Source organism: Pelecanus crispus, chromosome 18 (assembly GCF_030463565.1).
Source record: "Pelecanus crispus isolate bPelCri1 chromosome 18, bPelCri1.pri, whole genome shotgun sequence".
NCBI lineage: Eukaryota > Metazoa > Chordata > Aves > Pelecaniformes > Pelecanidae > Pelecanus > Pelecanus crispus.
In genome coordinates this window covers 4,223,338-4,249,851 of record NC_134660.1, presented here as the reverse complement: position 1 = coordinate 4,249,851, position 26,514 = coordinate 4,223,338, and the positions used below count along the sequence as shown (strand labels likewise).

General features: G+C 44.4%; 1 protein-coding gene across 3 annotated transcripts in view; it reads left to right on the top strand.

The window, feature by feature from the left end:
- The window catches only part of TANC2 (tetratricopeptide repeat, ankyrin repeat and coiled-coil containing 2), a 212,134-nt gene that overhangs the window by 115,687 nt on the left and 69,933 nt on the right, over positions 1-26,514 (top strand). For all 3 annotated transcript variants that reach the window (XM_075722714.1, XM_075722713.1, XM_075722712.1), the window contains 2 exons: positions 9,685-9,948; positions 22,280-22,405. In XM_075722714.1, coding sequence (XP_075578829.1) covers positions 9,685-9,948; positions 22,280-22,405 — 390 coding nt within the window. The remainder of the gene's footprint in view (positions 1-9,684; positions 9,949-22,279; positions 22,406-26,514) is intronic.

Genomic DNA, 26,514 nt, shown 5'->3' with positions numbered 1-26,514 from the left:
GCATGTGACATGATTCATGGTCGATGTCAGGGGTGAGAAGCCATGAAGTCATGGTACAACAGTTCTGCCTTCCACCAGTTAAGCCACTGAGGTATCAAGGGTTGGATTCAACACCGAAATCTGGCCCTTAAATACTAGATAGATACTGGGTCAGCTACAGGTGTTTGTGACATTACTGGGAAAAAAAAGAGAAAGATGAGTGTTTAAAGCTGAAGGAAGCGGCACAGAACAGGTATTGTACTCAAACTGTGAAATTTGATTCGGTTTATGGTCCAGCCCGGTAGACGGAAAAAAAATTGAGTGACAAATTGAAAGAAAGAATAAACTGAAAAGACAGATCAGAAGACAGCTAGAGGAAAATTCAGCATTGTCAACTCCCACAGTGTTATTTTGGATACTGTGAAAAGTGACTTTTCTTTAACGTTTTAGCTGTTGATGGCATGAGATCACATAGGACTCTCAGCTTTTATTTTAAGAGCAGCAAGATTTTAACCTTCGTGGTTATGAAAGGCTTCACAATGATCCAAGCTTGCCCAAAAAGTTAATGCCAAGTATACAAATAACTTCCCTCCCCTTGTGTACACACCCCCACACATGCCTCCTTTCTGCTTTCTTGTTTAAATCTTATAATTTTAAAACCAGTTTCAAGACTCTGGTGGACTTAAAAAAAGAAGAAAAATTGTCCTTGCTGATGCTAAAGAAGGAAAAGAAAAAAAAAAGGTGAACTGATGTTGATGAGATGGGCAGAAATAAAGAAGGATCCAAAATGATAAAATGTGGACAATGCAGAGAGGGCACTGAATCAAGAAGGTGGTGGGAGTTCATGTAGGGTTAAAGGGATGTGTATGTACAGGACCTGCATTTCTTCTTCTGAAATATTAACAGCCCCACTGTTACAATCCAGTGGGTGCAGGTAGCTGACACATGCAGCGATGTCCAGATTTTTTTAGAGGGGAAGCACAGCATGCAGGGTCAGGTTGGGCAAGGAAAAGAGCGTGCAGCTTATGGCCACTTCTGCAGTAAGCCCTTGTCATAATTTTAGGGCTTCACTGTTGCAGAGGTGTTACTCCAGATGTGCACGTGTGGTTTTGTAAGAGGGTTATGTTTAAATAATAGTACTTAGGAGCATGTGGGGGTTTTTTGATGCTTTGGTAAATCAGCCATCAAGATTCCTGTCTCTCTGTTAGGGTTGTAGCGAGGTGGGTGTTGGGCTCTTCTCCCAAGTAACAAGTGATAGGACGAGAGGAAATGGCCTCAAGCTCCGTCAGGGGAAGTTTAGATTGGATATTAGGAGAAATTTCTTCATGGAAAGAGTGGCCAAGCATTGGAAGAGGCTGCCCAGAGAGGTGGTGGAGTCCCCATCCCTGGAGGGGTTCAAAAGCCGTGTAGATGTGGCACTTGGGGACATGGTTTAGTGGGCATGGGGGTGTTGGGTTGACGGTTGGGCTGATGATCTTAGAGATCCTTTCCAACCTTAATGATTCCTAGTTTTACTTTCATTAAAAAATAATCCGGCCACCAAGCCAGGAAACCTGAAATTATGACTCTGCCCTTAATTGGTTTAGTGGTGGAGTTGGTAGTGTAGGTTAATGGTTGGACTGGATGATCTTAAAGGGCTTTTCCAACCTAAACGATTCCATGATTCTACGTGGAACACTTTAACAGATTTCTTTAATGTTTACAGTAGTGGACATTGCTTGAAAACATGTATTACCTTGTTTCTGCAAGCGATAAACTGACGTTCATAAACTAAAGCTTTGCTGATCCTTTCTGTCTCACAAGCAGGGTGTTTGCAGGGAGCTGGGCTCCGATGCTGGGAGCGTCTCACTCTGTTGAAATGCTGTTTTACCCAGGCCTTACATTGCTAGTCTGAGTAGCAGGCAGGTCCGGCCCCTTCGAGGCATTCATACCATTCTTCATCCCGCTTGTCAGCCGGCGCAGCAGGGAATTCAGATTTAGAACAGGATGGGCATAGGGTCAGCATGATGCTACTGTCAAAGTATTTTTCATTATGTTTCAAGACCTTTTGTGTGCTTACCATGATTTACAATACCTCCAGGCTTGACACAGAAATGGGTTTACCTGTTTAATCTCTGTCTTTTTACAGGATTGTTTATATGAATTAAGCCAGTGATTCCACCCTCCCATCCCCCCATATTTGAGACCAGTGTTACACGAGAAGTTAAACCCACGAAGAGCAGTGTGGGTTTTGACCTCAAGCCTTGAGCAGGGCAGACTTAAGGTTTTTGGGTTTTTTTGCATGGATAAGCCTTAAACTCACTGGCTGATGGTGTCCGGCAGAGAATAATGTTCTTCTAAAAGCACTGAGTGCTCCAGGGGCTGTTGGGGCATGGTTGCATGTGACTGCCCAAGGCTGCTGCCTTCCCCAGGGAAAGGTTCAGACTTACGCTTCCTGCCTGCCAAATTTCTGTTTGGCAGCCGAGCTCCCTGGAGCGGTCTGGGGCGACACGGCTATATTTAGGTGTGTCCTTCTTTGGCTGAGTTTGTGAAGGCTTATGTAGATTAGGGTGAAAAATTTATTTACTCCTTACCAACTCATACATGTTAGCTAAGACATCTCTAATGCGATAAGGCAAGTCACGGTTTAGTACAGTACTGGAGACGAGTGAAACGAGGTTAACTTGCGGAGTTTGCACAAGTGTTTTTAATACCTAATTTCAGTGCAACGTATGAAGCTCGCTACTTTGCTGCAGTTATTTCTTTAAAGCAGCAAAATCCCTATTTCCTACTTGAGACATTATAAATCTTTACATATAATTAACGTTACAGCTGTTGGTCATCATAAAGTGGTAACTATAGAAAACTGCTTTCTCGTGCAGTTCCTTATGAAGGGTGAACGTAAAGGTAGACATTTTCCAGGCATGATCTCTGCCTCAAGGAGAGTTGGATGGGATGGTAAAAATCCCCTCATGTGTTTAACTCGAGACAAGTACAGTTGAAAACCTCACGCTCCAGGGCATAGACCAGCTTGCAGCTAAATGAGAAATAATATTTGCTATCCTGTAAATAGATGAAACCCTCTGAGAAGTGTAGTACTGGCTGCAGTGACATCTACGGTGCTATCTTGGATGAACTGCTGCTTTGATAGAGTTCTGTTTTTTTCCCAAAGAAATAAAAATATTTTAAACCATGTTATTTGCAAAAAGTTCTAATCAAAATATTTCACCAAGGGAAACGAGCCAAGTTTGAAAATGAAAGCGTAGCATAGGCAAGTCCTCTGCCAAGGCAAATGCAGGTGTAAATCTTGAATACTAAAAGCTAGGTAGGACTGTAAAATGACTGCGGCATCTCTGGAGCGTATCCCCTTCTGGCATCGAAGTCCCCGTGTCTTCATGGTCACCCGGGCCGAGCTGCTCAAGCTGGGGCAGTGGGGCTGTGGCAGAGGGCACGGCTGAAACCTTGCGGAAGGAGATACGGCAAACCCTTGGAGGAAGCGGCGGGGGGATTGCAAAGGGGCCCCGTGCTGCCTGCATCCTCTCATTCGAGGGTCTTCCCGTGTTATTATTCATTAATGTGTTTTACAGCGCTCAGATGTTTGAGATGCCTCAAGTTCTGTCTGCGTTCATGTTAAATGGCGTGAGACTGCGTGCCAGCTGGGGCTGGAGATACACATATTTATAAATACATGCATATATACACACACGTCTGTATTTATATACATGCGATATTACTTCAGTGCTATAGAGAACCTGGGATGTTTAAGCACGGCTGTCGGGTTTCGCACGTTCAGTGCGCGACGTGCACGGCTGCCCCCGTCTCGCTCCGTCCCTGCCCCGGTCCTCTCCGCGCCTCCACGAGGCAGCGACGTCGCTCCTGCTCCCGGCAGCCGCTGGCGCGTGCCGTGGTCTGTGTGACCGCAGCCCACCCGCCCCGGTGTAGCAGGGCCCAGGCGCTACCACGTGCTGCTTTTTTTCACCGGGGTTGTTCTTTCTGGCTGGATCCGGCAATGAAGAGAGCCTCACGCAGCTGCGTGTTCTCCCGCGGCTCCTCTGCAGCCCTTCCCGCGCCGCGGCGTGCTCCTGTCGTGGCTCCCCCAGCCTAGCGTGCCCCGTCACGCAACCTGATGCGCTGGGGATCGTCTGTCAGGCACTCGGGCTTGAACGATCTGCCTCTCAGCAGGTGGCTTAAGGCAAAAATTCCTGCTCTTTGATGGATTTGAGGTCATCAGTTTATCTTTCTCAGAATGAGAGTGAGCTATCTGTTAAGAGATTGCTTTTTTTTTTTTTTTTTGAGCTTTTGGTTCATCAGGTATCCTTGGGTTTAAAAATCTTAGAATTATAGAACGGTTTGGGTTGGAAGGGGCCTTTAAAGATCATCTAGTTCTAACCCCCTGCCATGGGCAGGCACATCTTTCACCAGGTCAGCTTGCTCCAAGCCCCGTCCAGCCTGGCCCTGGACACTGCTAACGACGGGCAACACGACGCCTCTGGCAACACGTGTCTCACCACCCTCACCGTAAAAAAATTCATGGGACCCATGAGAAACTTTCTGGTAATGCCTGAAGGGCCATTTGTTTCTTTCTCAAACCTTGTATTAGGAAAGTGTTGATTCTGTTGCCTCCGTCAGTGTGACGATCCGTTGTCATTTTCCAGTTTTCCAGTGGCAGGGATGCTGTGAGCCCCCTCCGGGACAGGGGCTCTCCTCCCGAGGCGGTGACACCCCTCCTCTGGCAAACCCCTGAACGTGTCCTGCGAGCCCAGATGTTACCAGCGACAAAACCCTCAGATACCGGGGTTCTTGCCTGGGGCTTGGGCTGAGCCCGTGAGCGCTCCTGCAGCCTGCTTTAGCACTGATGCCATTCAAACAGCGTCTGTTGGGACTTTCCATCATTGGCACCTCCTTTCCACAGGCCATCAGCTGGCTCAGCCGGAGTCGTAGGTACCAATTACAGAGCAAAGAGATCTCAAAGGACGAGCACAAAATACTTGTTTTGTGCTTGAGATGTTCAGTCTAACCCAAGTAGTAATACCAGAAGGAATCTTAACTTGAGAGCCAATTTTTAGTATAATCCGATACTCCGATGCTCTCCTCCTGTATTCTGTGTATACAAAACTCTCCTTGGCGACAGAAGTCTGGGCAGCGATGTCGTGCTAGTTTGTAGCTGCTCTTGCCTGTTTCAGCTGGCTTCTCTGCATCTGGATTAAGGCCCAGAATATTTCTAACATGTAGGTATCATTTCCATATATTAACGATGCAACAAGAGTTGTGTTGTGACTGTGAGTGGGCTTCGTCCCGAGGGTGGGCCTTCGTTCCCCGTGCAGCGCTCTGAAGAGATGGCTGCTGCAGAGCACGGTGAGTGCCCCGGGGGGCCCAGCGCCGGAGCTGCTGGGGAGGGGGCTCGCACGCCGGAACCGCGTGAGCACACACCCTGTCCTACAGTACTGTCCTGGTTTCGGCTGGGATAGAGTTAATTTTCTTCCTAGTAGCAGGCATAGTGCTGTGTTTTGGATTTAGGATGAGAAGAATGCTGGTAACACACTGATGTTTTAGTTGTTGCTCAGCGCTGCTTATGCCAATCAAGGACTTTTCAGCTTCCCATGCTCTGCCAGGGGCACAAGGAGCTGGGAGGGGGCACAGCCAGAATAGTTGATCCAAACTGCCCCAAGGGCCATTCCATACCATACAGCATCATGGGCAGTATAGAAACTGGGGGGGTTGGCCGGGGAGCAGCGATTGCTGCTGGGAACTGGCTGGGCATCGGTTGGCGGGTGGGGAGCAATTGCATTGTGCATCACTTGCTTTGTATATCATTATTATTATTATCATTATTATATTGTTATAATTATCATTACTATTTTACTTTATTTCAATTATTAAACCGTTCTTATCTCAACCCAGGAGTGTTTCTCACTCTTACTCCTCCGATTCTCTCCCCCATCCCATCGGGGTAGGGGGAGCGAGCAAGCGGCTGCGTGGTGCTGAGTTGCTGGCTGGGGCTAAACCACGACAAATACCCTCTGCAGCTCTGGAAAGCTTCGGGTATGACTATGGCAAATTTGCAGAAATAATGTTATTTTGCAGATTTCCTTCTGGTTGCAGGTGTTCATGGGCTTGATCCTATCAGGGACTGACATGAAGTTCTTCCTACCCAGGAAATCTTGGCACTTTCCTTGTATAAGAGCATGACCAACTTTTTGCCCCCAAGTATCAGGCTGCATCAACCTTAGTTGGTGCAGATAATGGGAGTTTTCTGAAATGAGATGTTGCTTTCTCAAATTTTGATTGTTGTCATGGTTTAGCCTCTGTCGGCAACCGAGCACCGTGCAGCCGCTCGCTCACCCTCCCTCCCAGGTGGGGTGGGGGAGGGAGTCGGAAGGGCGACTCGTGGGTTGAGATAAGAACAGTTTAATAATTGAAATATAATAATAATAATAATAATAATAATAATAATAATAATAATAATAATTGTAATGAAAAGGAGAACAATGAGAGAGAGAAATAAAACCCAGGGAAAAAAACCAAGCGATGCAATTGCTCACCACCCGCTGACCGATGCCCAGCCTGTCTGCGAGCAGCAATCGCAGCCCCCGGCCAACTCCCCCCAGTTTCTATACTGCCCATGACGCCGTATGGTATGGAATGGCCCTTTGGCCAGGCTGGGTCAGCTGGCCTGGCTGTGCTCCCTCCTGGCTTCTTGTGCACCCGGCAGAGCATGGGAAGCTGAAAAGTCCGTGACCAGTGTCAGCACTGCTCAGCAACAACTACACCACCAGTGTTTTATCAGCGCTATTCTCACACTAAATCCAAAACACAGCACTACACCAGCTGCTAGGAAGAAAATTACCTCTGTCCCAGCCAAAACGAGGACAATTGGGAAGCTGTAATCCCTGAGCAGCTCTCGGGGTCGCACCGTTGGTAGGCTTTAGCCCCCCGGGAGATGTGCTCTGTGTGTCAGTTTGTGTTGCTGGCTTGTAGTGCGCCTTATGCTTTTGCCTTTTAAATAAAGTCAAAATGGCTTTGGTCTAAAATAGCTTATAGAAGAGATTAAGTCCATAGAGCAATCGCTTCCAGCCTGTGTAGCAGTACTTATATCATCCAGGGCTGTTCAAAAGGTAAATTAATCCGCAGGGAACAATCCTAAATACCTGATTCAATGAAGAGTTTGCACATAAAACATCTTTAGTGTAAAACAGTGAAAATTATGTTGAAAATGAACACGAATTGACAATTAGAAGAGGGACCAGCAGGATTTATTAGCTGTTTTTTCTTTTTTTGTTGCTTCATTTAGAGAAAACTTATTTTGACACAGTTATTTTGCTTTTCCTCGGTTTGATGTATTGGAAGGTGACTGATTTCAGCTGCTGATGTGTTTCTACAAAGATTAATTAGACCTTTTTTTTATGTCTAATAGAGACATAATTTTTTATGTCTGGTAATGAGATAGGTTTTTTAAATTAATGGATTTTAGTGGATCAATGGATTCTTTTTTTCTGTAAACAGACAACGTAGTATGCCTAGCACTGCAGACCCAGACTTTGAAATGGAGATTTCTAGAAACCAGTTTAAAACCTGTTTCTCAATATTAAACAATTTGAGGGAGCAAGAGAAATCTGTGAACATCTGTTTCTTGTTTTTATCTTATTTTGCTGTGCTGAAGTGTGAATGTGTTTACCTGACAGCAAAGCTTCGTTTAAATGCCAGCACCCAAATACCGGGTCTTAGCAGTTGCATGTGTTGGTTTTAAATTTCAAAATATGTTACAAACAACTAAATTTTGGAACACTTGATGAAATATGAAGATATTGATCCCACTGCATAGACAAGAAACCCAATACTGAGAAATAAAATGATAGAAATAAATGTTGAAGCTGCCTGGAGTTTGTTGGGATGGATAAAGAAGAGGTGCAGTAAGGTCTTGATTTTTTTTTTTTTTAATGACAATTTTGTGACTTTAGATGTAAGCTGGTAATTCTGGTTCCTATTATAATGTCATTTAACATGTATAATTAAACCGGATTAGTCCTTGGACATTGAAGTTCATGGGTTTGCACTGGGGATAGAGTCCAGCAGTCTGCTTGGCACCTCCAGAGCCCCTGGCTTTAAGTGTCATCGCTTTCGTATTTTGTCAGGTCTGTACGGCTATTTCTGAGCCTTTAAATCGAATGCCTAATGTTAGCCAGTGAAATTATTCCTGTAGTCAACATGTAAACAACTGGCTAAAATATGTAGTTCTCTGCTTCTGGATGCATTTAGAAAAACAAACGAAATAAGCCTTACCCATTTGCAATGAAGCCGCATCCTCCTTTAGTGCTCTTTGGCTGGAACTTCTCGGCTCCTTGCTCTTAAACCTTGGCAAAGGTGCAGCCTAAAAGCATGTGAGTCTTCGGAGTAATTTACTGTTTGTGTTTATCAGTATAAAAATGAATGTGGTGCTGTTAGTTAGTGGGGCAGCATCTCCCTTGGTTCCGGAATGGGCTTTGGTCAAGGCAGGGAGGCTGCCCTGAGGAGACCTTGCAGCGCAGGCAACAAGCAGTAGATCCCCACGGTTGTGTCCAGGGGCAGGTGGCGCAGAAATGAGCAGAGAATTTGGCCTGGGAAAGGTATTTACCACGGCTAAGTGAAAATGACGGATTTCCGTGGATTTAGCAAGTAGATCAGCAAGCACAGGGCATGCCCGGGGCTTCAGAATATTCAGGGTCGAGTTGAATTTCAGGGGTTTGAATAGCAGTGGAAATGTGTGTGACTGGGGCAATGAGAGGCTACTGAGCTCTGGTTTCTGATCTCTTTTTTGGTTTTGTATTTTTCTTTTTTCATTTTTCTTTTTTCTTCTTTCTTCTTTCTTTTCCTTTTCCCCCCGCCCCTCCCTAAGTTAGGGAGCAGGCAAGTTTGACACACTCAGATAAGCTGGTATGGGCGCTGGGACCTTCTCTCAATACCTAAGAGGTCTGCTTATGACCTTGAACGAATATGTGGGAGACTAAAGATGAAAGGAAAGTCAGCAGCCCCAAGGGAGTTACAGCCAGGGGATAACTGCATCAGAATTCAGAAGGGAAAACACCAACGGGGAGAAGGTGTTGCTGGTGTGGATCAGTACAGTGTTGTCACTTCCCAATGTGAAAGTCAATATAGCAACAATCCTGATCTGTAAACTGAACAATATAAGGGAAAATGTGTGGATTACAGTTAAAGCTTCATAAAAACCTGGTGTCAGTCAAAGGAGATAGTGGGTTCAGTTTCTGAACCAAGCTAATCCATGAGAGCTGGTTGTTCATGCAAGTCAGGTCGGGGCTGTCTGTGCCTACGGCTTTTCAGTGTCAGACACTGCAAGGTCATAAACTTCTGCAAACGTTCCCTGAAAAGGTAACTGCGATGCAAATTAAAAGATATGAAGAGCACTGATAATGTTTTTTCCTTAATAATTTCTGCTCTTTCTGGAATTGTGTATTCAAATACAACGCTGCACATAATTTTTAATACTCTTTGTAACTACAAATGGCTTTTGACAGTATGAGCCAAAACATTATAGCCTAAATGTTCTTTTAGAAGTCATAAGCAGAAACAGCATCACTAAACTAAATTCCATAATCTCTGATTTATGTGAATGTGGAAAATAAGATGAACATCATTTTTTGGCTCTTGCATTGCACAGCTCGGCGTAGAGCAGCGTGTGTGCAAGCCATTCTTTCTTTGTTACTCATTTTGTTTATAATTTCTTCCTTCAAGCTACTTTGACGAGTTACTCCGAAAATGTGGAACGCACTAAATATGGAGGGGAAAGCAGTAAAGAACTTGGATCTGGAGGAAACCTGAAACCTTGGCAGTCCCAGAAATCCAGCATGGACTCCTGCTTGTACCGCGTGGATGAGAACATGACGGCTTCCACCTACAGCCTGAACAAAATCCCGGAGAGGAACCTGGAGACGGTCTTGTCCCAGTCAGTGCAGTCTATTCCTCTTTACCTTATGCCACGGCCAAATTCAGTAGCAGGTAAGGAATAAACGTTTTTGCCTTTAGGTCAGAGCGAGACACAGTACGTGCACGTCACAGCCTTTTTCATGTTCTCATTATCCGAAGTCTCCTTTCTTAGTCCTCATCATTAAGCGTGACAGAAATTGTCTTTTCATTTGACTTATTGCTTCTAAATGGAAAATTCCTGTGGGGAAAACTGTTTCTGATGGTGTTTAATGGTTATTTCAGCAATCTGTGGTCTCTTTTTTACAAAATTCTACAACCGTAAGATTATTGGAGAATATATTTTAAAAAAAAAAGATTCTTTGCTATCATTAAACCCAAGATCATTTGCTTTGTGCAGTACCACATAATTCCAAGACATCATAGCCATTTCTATTGTTTCAAAGGATTCAGTGCAGGTAAAATCAAGTGTCTGATCTTCTCTGAAGGTCTTAAGAACTTTGGAGTTAAAAGAATTGTGATACTTTCTCTCTACAGAGAAGTTGCTATGGATCCCATCTCTCTTGGTGGATTTTGCCCTGGACAGCTTAGCACACGCGTGTGCACGCACTGGTTTGGCTTTTGCAGCATCTGGGATTTGCTGATGACTGAAAGTTTTTCATTTGGCATAATGTCAGAATTTTCTTCATTTAATTTCATGTCTGCTGTTTGAAAGATTCCTAAATGATGCTGTGACATCTTACTGATGTCTTTTAACAGTCTGCTGAGTTCCCCCTGAAGTTGGTAACAGCAGGACAGAAACAAGAGATCAGATTAAAAATACTAAAAGTTTGCTGAAAAGCTGCTTGCCTGGAATTACTCTCCTTTGCTTTGCTGCCCCGTGTTTTTTTTCCTTCTTCTGGGGTTAAGCATCCTGTTGAGGTGGTCTGTATGTCTGTCTGTATAGGCGCATGGAGAAATACGGTCTTCATCTTTTTGTAAGTCCCTGCAGGATTCTCCCGCTGGCTGGCAGCATGATTGCTCCAGAAAGTCCAGGCTGCGCAGAGCCTGGGATACTGTCTGTTAAAACAGCATCTCTTGGCAACCCAGGCTACATCGCATAACTAGATTGGGTTTCCTTTTTAATCCCACTTTGGACAGACACAGGCCTACAAGCGATGTAGAAATGAGATTTTATAGATGCTAAAATACGGGCACCCTAAGCATGGAGGTACAACAACATGCGCTACTTATGTCTGAAAGAGTAAAAGCATGGGATTTCAGAATGGAAAGAGGGGACTGGAAGAAAATGGGAAACTCCTTTTGCATAGCCTTGTTACTTTAGGTTCGTTTCTTATAAATGATGCTGTGTAAACACCTTCAAAAGAAAACAGGGCAGGCCAGGTACGATAAATGTAGATACGCGTGTGTATTGGTGTAATTCACTTCGGAAGTCGTTGGTTTGCTTGGTGCATTTAGAGGCAAATAACCATTTCAAGAGAAAACTACCTAGCAAGGTTCAGGAACACCTTTTCCTTCTGGCTGGTTTTGTTTTGTGGGGGTTTTGCTGCTTTTAAGTAGCATGTCAGCTAACATAGTTCATATCCCCAAAAATTGTTGTGGTAGTAACTATGGACAAGAATACAAGACTTGGCTTAACCTTTTATCATCAAATGATCACATGTGATCTCCTGTAAGTTTATGGCACCAGCAAATTACGGGGTTTAGGTAACAGATTTGTATGAGGTTTTTCCCGACCGGTTGACCTCGTTGTCTGTGTACTTGAATGATGGGAGAGGGAAACCAGATGCAGTTTCATGGTTGACTTAAGCCTATCTGCAAAATGTGCCATTGCCCAAAAAGTTAATTCTGCGCTGTCTGCCAACTCCACATCCTTGCACCAGCGCTACACATTGTGTAGCCATTTGATAAATCAGATTACTACACTAATCCCACTGAAAATTAACCCTCTAGAAAATACGGATATTAATTTTGAGCCACAAGTTCGTTAGTGTGGAGGCAAAGAGTGTGTGGGAGCGGGGCAGAAAGCTGCCTTTCTTTTAGTGGTATTCCACATTTTAAGGTAATCATGAAACCACAGCTTTGCTAAAACAGACTGTTCTTTTTTTTTTCAAATGCAGTTGAATTTATATACAAACAGTCTATTTTTGGGCACCAAAAGTACCATGGCAGCACTTGTACCTTGTGGCTTTTTTCTTTTTTTTTCTTCAGGTTTTTTTAAAGGTTCTCCCTGTATATCTTCCAAAATGGCACAAAATGTTCATTCTTAGAGCAGGCTTACAAACAGCAATGACTGCCATGTACGCTTCCCTTCACTCACCCTACGGCTTACAACTGGAAGCAGTTCTCCCAGCACGTATTGATCTTGTCTTGCACTTCATTGCATAATATTTCTTCAGAAACAGTTAAAAGTACTTTTTCTGGTAAATACCTTTTCTTTAAAAAAAAAAAACCCACCACCCACTGGAGACTCTTGTGTACGTTAAAATGCCAAAGTGGGATGTTAGATTTGGTAGAGCACTTCTGGGTCTTGGTAAATCACTGAGATTCATGGGTAACCCTGTATGTGATAAGAGTTTTTTAAAAGCCCAGTTGTGGGAGCAGTGAGAGCCCGTCTTTCACATCGGCTCGGTGGGAGCACCTATGGTGAGCAATACTGAGTGAGATACTGCACGGAGTATAGAAGTTGTTAAGCAATTTTATGGCATTAAGTCAGAAGCAGCTGTGAAGGGCAGTGCTGTTTGCCTGGGCAGCGAGCGTTGCAAAACAGACGTGGAAGAGAAAGGGGAACTGTGCTGCAAAAGGCTCAGAGCAAATTATCCCTCTTGCAGCAGCAGGAGAACATAAAGGTCTCTGGGTCACACATAACTTATGGGCAGCAAATTGCTCACAGCTTGGCTGCGGGGTAAATTGCTAATCATAAATTAGAAGAAAATTAAGCAAAATGTGAGCACAGTCTCTATGCTAATACCATGTTTGAAGGGGAAAAAACGTAAGGAAATTCAGGGACCAGAGCTGCTGGTTCTCTTCTCCATACCCCAGATGAACATCTCTCCCTTACATTGAAATGAGTGCCACCGCACGTCAGAGCCAGCCCCGCTTTAAAGTCAGCGGGGACAGCTCAGCCACCGAGTCCATTCCTCCTTCACATTTCATCAAGTCTTTTCAAAGCTCAAAATGCAATTCAGCTCCTGAAATTGGTTTCGTGCACCATTCGCAGACTGTCTTCATAAATGCAGAGAGGAGCCCAGCCTGGCTCCGTATTGTCTTTTTTGTCTTTTGATATAGAAAAAGTATATTTGATCTCCATAGGGAATCTTCTAAAGATCTTCTTATTGAGTTAGCACTTCTCGTGCACTTTCTTCCCCGCAGGTTGATGGAGCTAAATATTCTTTCAGCATTTTTTAGTTATGTCTCTCTGGAATTCCAAGGGTTTTTTACAGTCTTGAGATTTTTTGATATTTTCTAGATTATACTGTTTCTGTCATTTTACTTATAAAGTCCCTATCAATTCAAAAAGAGAAGTGGTTCCCTCGATGAATCCCTCTTATCTTTGGAGAATGCTTGTTGCCACAGCGCAGCCTGAGAAATTTAGATTTTCATCAGCTAAATTGCATAAAACCAGCTGGAATGAAACGGTTGTATGGCTTTCATTTTGGAAACCGAAATGTATCCCACTCCAGCTAGATGCAAGGAGTGGTGGCCCTTTGTGGACATTGGCCTCGGTTTCTCATAGGCTCTTGGAGAAGATTTACTGGGACTTACTGAAGATTTTTTTTTAATTTTATTTTTTTTTAATGTCATGGATTTAGTAGCTTATAATTTTACCAAAGTTACAGTGCTTGAATTCAGAGTTTTAAGGTCAGATAGTTGAATTTTCAGAAAAGCTTTAGCATAACTGTTGAGCCACATTGGACATGAAAATAAGGGGGAAATGCAGTGTTTTGCTGGAGGTAAATTCCTGTACTTGCTGCGCTTGGGCCCAGCTGCATTTTCTTGGTGTTACGCTGCTTTTGTTGAGCCCCTCTTGAGGCTCTAAATTGGAGTAAATTCTTGTCATCTTACTGCCTTCAGTGATCTGAGACTTCATTTACATGATGATCATATTATTGGGGAAAGAGTTGTAAAAATCAAGTTTAGTCATGGTAGCCTTATACCTACCCTTATTTAAAAATTCACTCTACTGTGGTGAACTCCATCCCTAACTACGTAAAATGTAGAGTATTATCAGATTAGAACCACAATCAGTCACATGAACGTTTCAGCATTTTAAAGCAGTATTTTAAATCATTTGCATGCAGGGAAGTGATTATATTTTCTGTTAACCTCAATGTTATAACTCAAATGCATTAATACACTTTCTTCTTTTGTTTAACGAATGCTGTTATACCGTATTAATTTAACAGGGGGGAAACACCCACAGAAAAGCAAATTAAAAATTCTCTTGGTTCTAATTAAGGAAATTCCCTTCGTGTGTAGTCAAGATGAGGGAGTGTTGGGAGGTAGGTGTTCCCTCTCCTGAACACGGCCTTTGCAGGACAAAGAAACGTCGCTTCATTCTTCCAGCATTAACAGCAATTTTTCTTGCTGTGTGGCATTCAGAAAGCGTGACCCAGCAATCACCAGTTCTGACTGAAACCCCGAATCTTGAAGCTTTAAAAAAAAAAGAAAGAAAGGCAGGACATGGAAAGGAACAAAGAAATGGAGGCAAGGTAACAAGTGTCCGCGTTAGGGGTGGTGGTATGGAGAAATCTCTGTATTTCGGCAACGCGGCAAAGCCGCGTGTGCGCCAGCTGCAGTGTGGGTCTGAAGCGGGCGTTGCCAAAGGCAAAGGGGACAAAGCTGGTCTGGAAACGCTCCATGGCTATGGCACTGACAGCAGCAGCAAATTGCCAAAAAAGCCATTAAAATTCCCTTTTTTGTTGCGTTCACCTGTTCTCCAGTGATTTGGATGACAGTTTCAGGAAGATAGTCAGGAGTTGGTAGCAAAATTCTTTCAAAAAAAACCCCAAAAGCAAAAAAACAAACCAAACAAATAGAAGTCTTTACTTCTGTGTGGTGCAGAGCCTTTTACCTGTTGGGAGAGATGGTGCGTGCTCTGAAAAGAGAGAGGGCTGCAATTTTTGAGAGGTTATGATCCAAGAAAAACGCCTATAAAAATAATCCTGGGTCTTCCGATAATGCTTTAAAACTCACTTTTACAGTTCAGGCGCACATGAATCCATTTGCTTTGCTGTTTCATTGTTCCCAGAAACTGAAAGCTTCAGCTGCATTTTCTTCCTAACCCATCCCAGTCAAATACGCACGATAATTCACTTTATCTTTCATAGCAATCGTCAGAAGACGCTTGGCATTGCAGTGGGGCATTCAGATTTTTGAATGAACACAAATTTCTTAGGCAAGTTTGCGTTTCGTGTGCACAGTGAACGTCTCGTTCTATTTCCGTTACCCGTGAAATGAAACATGAAATCTTGTGTGTGTTAGACCACATGCATGGTTTATAAGGTCTGTTTAAAAGTTAATAGAGAATTAAAATGCCGTTGTATAATAACAGCTCCTCTCTTTTTCCTCTTAGAGAATATAAAATAGCAGCAAATATATCATTAGTTCTTAAGTTCTTTATGCATTAGGAAAGCGTGGCGCCGAAGGCGAGGGCAGGGTTTGCCTGAACGCCGGTGAGCGGTGGCTTTGAGAGCACGGCGCGCGGCGCGTGTCTCGGGGAGCATCCTGTACCCCGCTGGCTGGCAGGGGTCCTCCGAGGGAGTGTCTGGCAGACCTGCCTACCTCTGCCTGCACCGCACAAGGGCAAAAGCACAAGCTAATAGTACAAGAAAGGTTATAAACTGTGGCTTGAAAAGTGTGACTTCCAGAAGAGCAACTATCTCTCTCGGCTAAGGTCAGAAAAAGAGGAGGTCAAGCAGCGGTATTTGAGCGAGTGATGAAAGTGATTGGAAGAAACTGGTCACAAAAATGGGGTTTTTAATGTTGAAATATGTTCATATTTCCCTCTGTCCCATGGTTTTCCTGGAGGAATCCAGGAAAGGTCACAGAAACCGGGCGAGAGCGGTGATCCGGTCCGAGTGACCAACCTGGGAGACGTGAAGCCGCAGTAAGACCCATTGAAGACCACACAGGAGGAAGCAGAGCAGAAGCTTTTTAAGAACACCTTTAACTCTGCCCGAGGGAGAGAGAATGGATACAGAAATAGCACAGAGAGAAATACGAAGTTAAACAAAATGCACTGCAACGAGGGGAAAGAAAGCGCTAATGAGATCTGCCACAGAGCGCATGCTTTTCCGCGAGCCCTGCAGTGGTAGCTGTGTTGCAGTCTAACAAAAAACTTGCACCTTTCTTCTTTTTTTACTTTCATTATGGGGTATGGTTAAACTCTGAAGTAGATGCAACTCTTCATATGAATTATTCCAAGGAGAGAGATGAAATGAAGAACGCTCCGGGTAAAGCCCAAAACTTAGCATTGTCCTATTTGTGCTTGACTGTTTCTTGATAGCTTAGACTTGGATATCCAGCCAAAGTTATGTCATTAAATCCGAAGCATATTTATTAATACAGCTATAAGGAATCTGAAATTGGGGTCCAGAGAGAGTATTTTACTTTGAACAGCGCGATCTGATCGTGCATCAGCCATGGCAGGCTGAACCCCTTGACTCAGGAGAGCATCTCCCCCAGAAGACCCTGTCTGCAAAGTCCTCCCCCTCCCTGGGCTGCCAAATATCAGTTTCAAGTCAGGTTGTTTTGTGTTCGTTGTTCAAACAGTACATTGAAACTGAATTATCTTCCACTATTTGTTTGCCATTTCCTTGGGAGAATCGCATCTGCGGTGTACAAATATTATTTTTGAGGAGGTATTTTTTTTCTCCCTTGTGTTTTATCTGCAGTCACTGCGTCTTAGTACATAGGATGAGGTTCAGAATTGAGGGGAAGCTTTCAACAGTTTAATATTATATTTTCTAAGATAAATCGGTCTTGCATAATTTTTGAAGTACTGAAGCATATTCTCAGAAGAAATTACTTCTAGGTCCTCTGGCCTTAGATCTCTTTAATTATTCCTCAGTTCTAAATCAGGAAGATAAATCTCAGTTCATCAGCCTGAGAAATAGCAGGATAGTTGTACTGACAATTGCAAAAATAATCCGTGGCAAAACGTGAAATGGATCTGGCAGCTCACGCTGACTGCACTTCACCACGTACGAGTCTCCTCAGTTGCGGCTGTAGATGATGATGAAGGTGGGAAGAGAGCTTGGCTTTGGGCTGCTGAGGAGTAACTCCTCGCTTCTTGTAGGACCAACAAGAAATCAGGCCACTGGCCGTCGTCATGCTCTTCTCTGGCAGTGCACAAAGTCCACCCCTGCAGAGCATCTGGGATTGCAGCCGGCTTCTCGTTTCACAGGCAGGACAGAGGTTGAAATGCAAACTCTTTAAATAAATAAAATAAAAATAGAGAATGCTGGCGGGGTTGCAGTTCTCCCCAGGAAATGAAACAATTCTTCTTCCAGGAGGCTGCACGTGTATTGTAGGGACTGGAAGAATGTTGAGTTGTCGTTTGCTTCAGAAACTCCTTTCTGCCCATTGCGCAGTAATTAGTGTCGTCGAGCGGCCGTCGGAACAGCCGGATCGTCGCGCCTTTGCCGTTTGCTGGTTTGGAGCAGGCAGAGCGGGCGGTCTTTTCTTGATCAGCAATAAAGGACTGACTGCTGCCGTTCTGTAGACTTCAGTTACTGGGCGAGCGTGCAGAACAGCTCCCAGGCTTCGCTCCTGTCTTCTCACCGAAATCCACATCCGAGCAGATTAATGCCATTTTGAAAGATTGTTGAGCCCTTCGCATTAGAAAAGCTTTTTAATTAGACAAGTGCTGGCAAAATTATGTTCCTCAGAAAGCACCGTGAGTCCCACCACTGCTAACCCTCCTTCTAGCTGCTCCCGGTGTGGACACAGCCTAGAGACCCGTTTCTAAGGATGTCTCAAGGTCCGGCTCCGCATTGACAGCTGTGCTCACCAGCTGTGCATCATTTAGGCTCCGGAAATCTTGGCTTCATGGTGAAAACCTTTCCCTGCGTTGTAAATAGGCAAATGCTGCAGCCCGTAAGTAGGTGGTAAGGAGAAGATAGGACTGATGCGTATGAGGCACTCGGCGCGTTATCTGTTAACTGTGGCTTTTATCTAAGAGAGGAAATATCACAGAACTCCATTCATCTGAAGCTACTCTAAAAGCAGGTTTGGAGACTTAAAGGGGGAAAAAAAAAAGGAAAAAGACCAACAACAAAAACCCTTTAAAGGCAGCCTTCTTGGGGGAAAAAAGTAGAACTGCCAATATTGCAAAGTGAGAAAATACACCCATGCTGGTTTTTAGCCTCTATTTTAAAGAAAGCGATGTACTGAGTGGGAGATGCCATGCTTGGTTAGACCAGCTGATAGAGCTGGAAAAACTGGGCTTGAAAACCTGGGTGGACTCTCCCAGCCAGTCTCTTCATCACTTTTTTTTTTTCCCCACAAAGTTTTAAATGAACGCGATCAGTGCTGATTTGAGAAAGCTACGCGCTAGCTGTGGAGCTGCCACTAGTTGCTGCTTCTGAAACAAAGAAGTCACGCGTGTTTCGTGAGTCAAATACGGCTTGGGCGGTACGGGTTGCGCACGGCGTGTGATCCGTGCCTCAGGAATAACAACGGGGCATTGAAAATCCTCTGCGATGAACAGGAGGCTCTGTACCGCCCGCGCGTGGTGCAGGTCTTGCTTCTTGGACGTGCAGCGTGTTTATGGTGCGGTGTTTTCGCGGGGTGCGCGACATTGGCTTGCATGAGGGTGTTGTCCTGGAGACTGAAGTCAAAAAAATTTGCTAATAATCATATTATTAGCTGATTCTCTATTCAAAGACTAATGTGAATTTTTAAAAAAAGAAAGGGTTTTTTTTTTATTGATGAGTAATTGGGGAGGAAATAATTTTTGCTTTTAACTGTTGTTACATAAATTGGAAGACCAAGCTTTTATCAGGCTGTTGCTACATTGAATGATCTTGCATAAAGAAATTAAATTACCACCAAGATTAATGTTTCTGGTCATCCTTGATGGCTCTATACGTGCTTGATAGAATTAAAATGGGACTGGAGCAGGAGTGAATATGGAATTTAGAGGGAGGAAATATTGTCATTAAGCAGCTGATAGAGAGAGAGACATACTTTTTTTTTAATATATATATATATATATTTATTTAGCAATGGAGCATATGCACAGTTGTGCTCTGCTGTGGGTGCTCGGTTCTCCTTGCAGCAAGTCCAATACGGGGAGTTTTGTTTTCTTTCCTTTTTTTTTTTTTTTCAGAGAAGCCAGAGCAGCTTCAACAGGGTAACTTGAACTGAATTCGTGAGGACATTTAACAGAATTCAGCAAAGAAAAAGTGTGGTGTCTTCACAAAGAAACAGTAGTTCTTTCAGCCAGCAAGTTTGTTTATTGTACGCAGTGAAGCCTTGGTGCAGCAAAACTGCTGAGCTCTGTGTGTAACGCATTAATAACTCTCATTGAAGGGTAGAGGATATGCCTGGGAAGGATGATAATCCTTATCCTAATTTAATGGTCTGCATAAGCTTGCTGCAGTGTCGTTTACAAATATGAAAGAAAAGCATTCAGACTTTGATTTTAAAAAAATCTTTTTTTTTTTTTTTTAAAACGGGGGGTCTCCTTGGCCTGAATATTCCTTTTCTAAACTCTCCCAGGATCAATTAGGGCTGTTTCTGGTGTGTTTTTTCAGCATATCCTAGATGCACTAGCCAGTGCTAGGCAATCCTGGCCGGCTGCTTTTTATCGTGTTGCCTGACAGTCGACTGAAGTGAAAAGGGATTTTTATGGAACAAGAAAGGATGACCTGTTAAGGTCCTACTTCTGGTGAGAAGGTGGCAGCCACGCGTGCGAGCGCATCGTGTGCAGGCGCAGCCCAGCTGCGGCTGGCGAGGGCTGACGTGGGCGGCTGACCTGCCTCAGCCGCCGCGGTGCCGGTGCCGGTGCCGGTGCCGGGCCAGCCCCAGCTCTGTCCCCGGGCCAGCTCCCCGCAGCGCGCGTTGGGTCTGCCTCTGGGCGCTGCAGAAACAGCTGCTCTTCCCCTGCAGGTCCTCTGGCGCGGTGACACTGCAAAAAGCGGACAGAAATTGCACAGGTTTTACGCAAAAGGCACGTTTCGTTGGCCTGCGCCACCGTGGCGTAAGTGCAATCTGGAGCGGGACGCTGGAGATGCCGCGAGCGACCCGCAGCGGGTTTCTGCTTACAGAAAATAACTTGCATCCACGCTAAAGCCGCATCTTTCTAATGGCAGCATTTCAGCTCTAATCTGCTCCTCCACAGTGAACATCTAATCAACTTCACAAGAGTAGAAGAGCATGAAGGACTTCTAAAAACAGACTTTGATGGTTTTATCTCCTCTTTTTTCTCACTCCTGTTGTTTACCTTTTGTCCTCTCTCTGTCATTCTTTTTCTTAAAACTTACATCCAGAGTTCAGGCCATTTTAAGAACAGCGTTAAAAATTGCTGCCAAATTTAAGCCCCTTCTCCCCACCCCCTGGTACAGTCTCTGAATCTTGCTTAGGTTTTGCCTGCAACAAGATCTTGTAAGGATTTTTACATGGTCATTAGGCATTGTATGAAAAAAATGTTTCTCCTAGTTTTGAAATGTTCTGCCTTTCAGTTTTGTTGAATTGTTACATCTTGTGTTGTGTGGCAAGGAGGAAGGATGCAAAGTCCAGTGCCGTGAGCCACTCGAGAGCTGTATCAAAACATTTACCCGTTTCACAGCGAAGAATTAATGTCAGCTTCACAGGCAGTCTTTGAAGAAGTCATTTAATTAATTAGTTCAATTTAAAATAATAATCTTGTTATGGTAATTGACCAAAAACTAAAAAAAAAAAAAAAAAAAAAAGCAGTATCAGATACAGAGTACTGAGCAGCCGAACATTGAACAGCATGATTTCCATCGGTAAATGTTTACTATGATATTTTGGAAATGGTTATCAGAATAAGAACAGAGCTGGTGATCTGTGAAGGCTGTTTTTTGGGGGGAAGCTTATTTCATGCCGTGGAGTTTTCATTCCTTTGTTTTATAATATTCTGTAAATTACTTGGCTGAAAAGTTTTCTGACATGGTAGAAACAGTGGGTAAATTCAGATGCAAGTGACCTGAATTTGTTTTGTTTAAACCACATTTTGTCCTGTCTTCCAGTCATCACCACTAAAAAAAAATGGATTGATGCAGCTTTGTGGCCAGTGTTAACTCCAGTCATTCCCCTCTGATACGGCCCCGAGACATTTCCCACCGAACCATGCAGCACCCATCATGAAGTTCGGTTTAAAAAACTGTTTGTAATTGTTGGGCAGCTGTAGAAAAAGTGTTGCTTAAAAACTCGTCACTGAAATGATGGCTGTAAGCGTCACATCTCGGTAGGAAGTGCCACATGTGAGGAGATGCTTGAGGCCAGGGGGCTGGCGAGAAATACCGTCAGAATCGGGCTGGTCGTACCCTTCGTGCTTCTTAGGATTTGCTGTATTTGCCCGTAGCGCCTTGGCGATGGCTGCTCATAGCTCTGCCCTGCAGAAGTCCCCGCTCGTCCGGAGGTGCACGCTGGGCTGGTGGTGGGACGATCTATGGGCTTCAGTTGAAAAATAGAATAAAATAGAACTTGTGCTGTCTTACCTGCAAGTTTCCAGGAGGGAGAGAAAGTTTCTGCTCCAGCCACTCTTATTCATGTAATGATGGCGCCTTCGGCAGAGACCAGTGCATTATTTGTATTTAATCTCGCATTGTCAAGAACACTACATTCTCCCATGAGCAAGTAACGTTGGAATAGTAAAGTTATCTTCCTTAGTTCAGATAACATTTTTCACATTTATTTGTGTATTTTTGCTGGTCTGTTGAAGGTTTAATTTTTCTGCTGCTAATTCTGGCTTTATGAACAGATAAATGTTAATATTCAAGCTAAGTAGCTCTAAAATAATTGGAGACGAGATTGTGGGCTTCAGCGTAAAATGCACTATTGAGTTGTCTTTTATGTAGTAGGAAATGCCGCCCGCCTCTATCAAGCTTTCCACACGCACGATTGAGTAAGTTTTGTGACTGGCAGGGCTGAGATCAGATACGAGACTCCGCGTCTCCTTTTTCCATGTGTCTTTTTTATTTGTGAACATCAACTGGAGAACAAACCAGAGCAAATACTGATGGGACGTGGGAAAAACAAAAAAAATCACTTCTTTACTCCTTCCTAGGGGAAATTAGACTTGGTTCGCCTTAGCTGTGTTGACTCAATGTAGTTACAACTCTGTGTATTTTGCTTAAAAAAGGGAAGAATGCATTAACCAGAGGATTAGATCTGAAAGCCAGGTGTGATGTAGCTGTTTGCTTTCTCATGGCAGCCACCAGCTCAGCCCACTTAGAAGATCTCGCTTACCTGGACGAGCAGAGGCACACTCCGCTGCGGACGTCCCTCCGAATGCCGCGGCAGAGCATGGCCGGTGCCCGCACGCAGCAGGACCTGCGAGGTAGGAGTGCGCCGGAGGCTTCGGGGGCTCGCGCTTCGCAGGGGTCTCCGGGGTGGGGGCTTGTTCTGCAGCCGCTTCGGCCACGTCCTCGTGAAAATGCTGGAGCAGGACTGGCTTATGGACAGGTACTAAGCACTGCCTCTCCGCGAGGATGTGAGCCAGTCTCCTTTATTTGCAGCATCCTTCTTGGTGGCGTGGCCAGGTTGGAGGGGAAAGAAAGTAAATGAAGTAATGAACTAAGTATTCCTGCCTTCTGTCTGATGGTAGCTGCCACGCTCAGTGAAGTGCTGTCGGTGTAACATTTTGGGGTTGCTTTTCTGGGCTGACTTAGCTATCCAGTTTGCCAGATGCACGCTGTATGTAGCCGTGGTGTAACGATGCATCCCCCATCACAGTCCTGTAGACATTGATATTAAAGAGGTTCCTCCCCGACTTTCCGTAATTACACGGTTTGGAAGAGCGTGCGCTTTAACATGTTGGAGCCTCGAACTCTGTTTCAGATGGATTATAGAGAAATTGTGTTATTGAATTGGCCTGGATTCTGAGTGGCCTCATTTTTCAGGAACACGAGTACAAATCCGCAAATTGTACATTGAGAACAGCGTGCTGCTCTGCGCCCCGAGGCGGGGTGATGGCCGTCTCCTCCACACGTGTCCAGCTGGCTGAGAGCGCTGCTCTCCTCGAGCCCAGCAGCCAGGTCCGCAGCAACGGCACGGGCTGCGTGTGCCTACGGACAGCCCCGGGTCTGAACCTGCGCCCCCGGGCTCAGGAGCATTACCCTATACATCCACCCCTATATCACACAGGCATATTCCCGCAACAGATCCCCAGCTTCCCTGATTGCTCCCCTACCAGCCCTCTGTCAGTCTCTGACCACTGCCTGGCTAATAATTTGATAGTTTCTAAAAAATGAGACATTTTGATGGGCTGCTATTGTTTTTCTTCCTTTTTTGAACAAAAGCAAAGGATTACGGCCCCCGCTTCGCAGCTTGCAGCATACCAGGAGGGAAGGAGCCAAGCGCAGCGTACGGGGCCACCGTCCCGATGCGTCCCTCTTACGGATGCTCACAATGCTGGTATTCAGGCAGCCCTTTGACTTCTGAAAGGCCTTTTGAGAGGGGAAATTTTTGTGGGTCTTCCTGGCAAATTCCACAAAAAAGACGTTAGCAATGAGAAGAGGAGCCAGGGCTGACATTTTAGTACTTTCTTTATTTCCAGGCAGCTCCAGCTAGATTCACCCCATGTCCTTGGGGTTTCAGCCCACCCTACAACTTCCATCCCCCCTTTAATCTGAGCACGGTCTTTGGCTGCGTCCTCGAGCGTTGACCGTGACAGCCTTGCATCTGCAGCAGATCGCCAGGTTAATGCCACACCTGGAATGCTGTGTCCAGTTTTGGGCCCCTCAATACAAGAAAGACATTGAGGTGCTGGAGCGTGTCCAGAGAAGGGCAACAAGGCTGGTGAAGGGTCTGGAGAGCAAGTCCTGTGAAGAGTGGCTGAGGGAACTGGGGTTGTTCAGCCTGGAGAAGAGGAGGCTGAGGGGAGACCTCATTGCTCTACAGCTGCCTGAAAGGAGGGTGTAGTGAGGTGGGTGTTGGTCTCTTCTCCCAAGTAGATAACAATAGGACAAGAGGAAATGGGCTCAAGCTGTGCCAGGGGAGGTTTAGGTTGGATATTAGGAAAAATTTCTTCACAGAAGGGGTAGTCAAGCACTGGAACAGGCTGCCCAGAGAGGTGGTGGAGTCCCCATCCCTGGAAGTGTTCAAAAACCGTGTAGATGTGGCACTTGGGGACATGGTTTAGTGGGCATGGGGGTGTTGGGTTGATGGTTGGACTGATGATCTTAGAGATCCTTTCCAACCTTAATGATTCCTAATTTTTACTTTCATTATAAATGATCCAGCCACCAAGCCAGGAGGTGTGGGGTTGCTACTCTCCCCTTAATTGGTTTAGTGGTGGACTCGGTAGTGTTAGGTTAGTGGTTGGACTGGATGATCTTAAGGGTCTTTTCCAACCTAAACAATTCTATGATTCTACGATTCTATGCTTCCTCCCCATCGTTTGTCATTGCGCAGATGAATAAATGGCTGAGAAAGCTTGTTTGGGATTTTTTCTGTTTGTTGCTGTGCTATGAAACTAGCTGTTCACCACTGTACGTAGGGAGAGGGCGTTCTGTTGGCAGTACATTAAACTTTTTTGTCCTCTGGGGTGAGCAAGTGCCCACCATCCTCAGGTAAGGAAATCAGGAGCCGGAGGGTGGCAGCTTGGGTTTTCGCTCAGCACTGCAAGCACGACCTGTTACAGCCTGGTTGGGATTTCTACCAAATACACAAGCCCCCGACTGGAAGAAATAAGCGGTTTTGTGTCACTTTGGATTGCAGTCTGTAATGAAATCATATTGGCTGGTGAGGCAGTTATAAAAATGTATTAGCAGGCAGTAAGTGAAGAAAGCAAAGTTTGACAGACAAAATTTCCATATGTTCGAACAGAGTAGCTTGCCAAGGCTTCGTAATTTGCAGTGATTGCATCCAAAACATTAAATTTTATTGTAGGAACAGAATCAAGTTGTTTTCCAGACACACTTCTAAAAACCATGTAGCACTACATATTTTCTTTCTTCTTTTTGGTTTTGGTTTTTTTTTTTTTTTTCTCTTTTTTTTGTGCAGGTTGCATGAGAATAGCAGCAGTGTTTCAATTTTTTTGGAGTTTGCTTCTGATCCTAGTTGAGGTGCCATGCTATTTTTAAAAAATGAGGGAGAAGAGGATGTGAAAAACCCAAGCCACCACTATTTGGAAATATTTTCATTTCATTGAATATGTGAGGGGGTTTTTTTCCCCCTAAATACTACATGTTCCAGATATTACAGTGAAATTGCAGCGATCTGGGCTGTTATAATCACCAGCTCTTTGTTCCAACTGGAAATCCTAAACTTGGGTTTAACTTTAATATATCTAGTCTTGGCGCTGGGCTGAAATAGCAGAGCAATTCCTGGCCCTGTATCAGGGGGACACGTTACAGCCCACTGATTTGTTCCCAGTGTTCACGAATCCCAGTGCAGAGAAACTAAATGGGAGACCGTCCCTGCTATTTTTTGTTAAATCAGTTATTTTAACCAGGGGAGTAATTTAGCAATCCCAATGGCTAAGAGCATGACAAGTATTCGTACCAGCGGCAGGTTTTTAATAGGATGGGGAACACAATTTTTGCCTTTGCTATTTTCAGCCAGCGGGATTTGAAGCTGTTCAGGGTTGCTGTAACCCGAAGTACAAGATGATGGCTGTGATGTACCGGGGAGCAGGAGCCAGATGGCAACCAAATTATATGGTATTAGAACACCATGACTGTTGCCATTGTGATTTTTTTTTTTTTTCTCCAAAAAGCAAATGTCAGCGCTGATGCAAGGTGTGAACAACTGTGGTGTTTAGGTGAGGGTTGGAGTGGAGGAAAGGATGGCTCGGACTCCACCAGTATATTGGTTACCAGTATAAGCAGTGTGGCAGTAGTATGTTTTCCTTAAACTGTCTTTTATAATTTTCTGGGTTTTTTTCCCTCATGGTATGTGTTTAATGCTGTCACCTTTTGGGTAAGAGAGTTTCACGCGCTTCTTAAAAAGGCTAAAAAAATAGTTTAGCCTTTTCAGGCACACTGTGAAAAATAGGCAGTGGTTTCATCCTGATGGATGCGTACGTTTAAGGTGACACTTGAAAGAAGTTGCAGTCTAAAGCAAGTAAAGGAAATAAACTCAGGCATTTGGCTAATTTATGGGTTCTTATTTAAGGAAGGACACAGCAGATGCTGATTGATACTGTGTTATTCAGAAGCACATTTCATTGTAATAAATATTAAAGCGCTTCTCACCTGGGCTTCCTCTCAACATATTGGCAATATCCAGGCTCTGCAGCTTAGGCCTGTACGCCTTTCTTTGGACAGCAAGATGGATCTTCCACCGGGGGATACTAAAATGGCAACAAACACCATCTAGAACAAAATGTAAAACAACTAATGAGCTGTGGATGCTGATTGCCAACATAGCTGAGAAAAAAAATCCTGTTTGAAGAGAGGGGAGTCTGTAAAACAAATGATTTCTGAACAGGCATTTTAGAGTCTT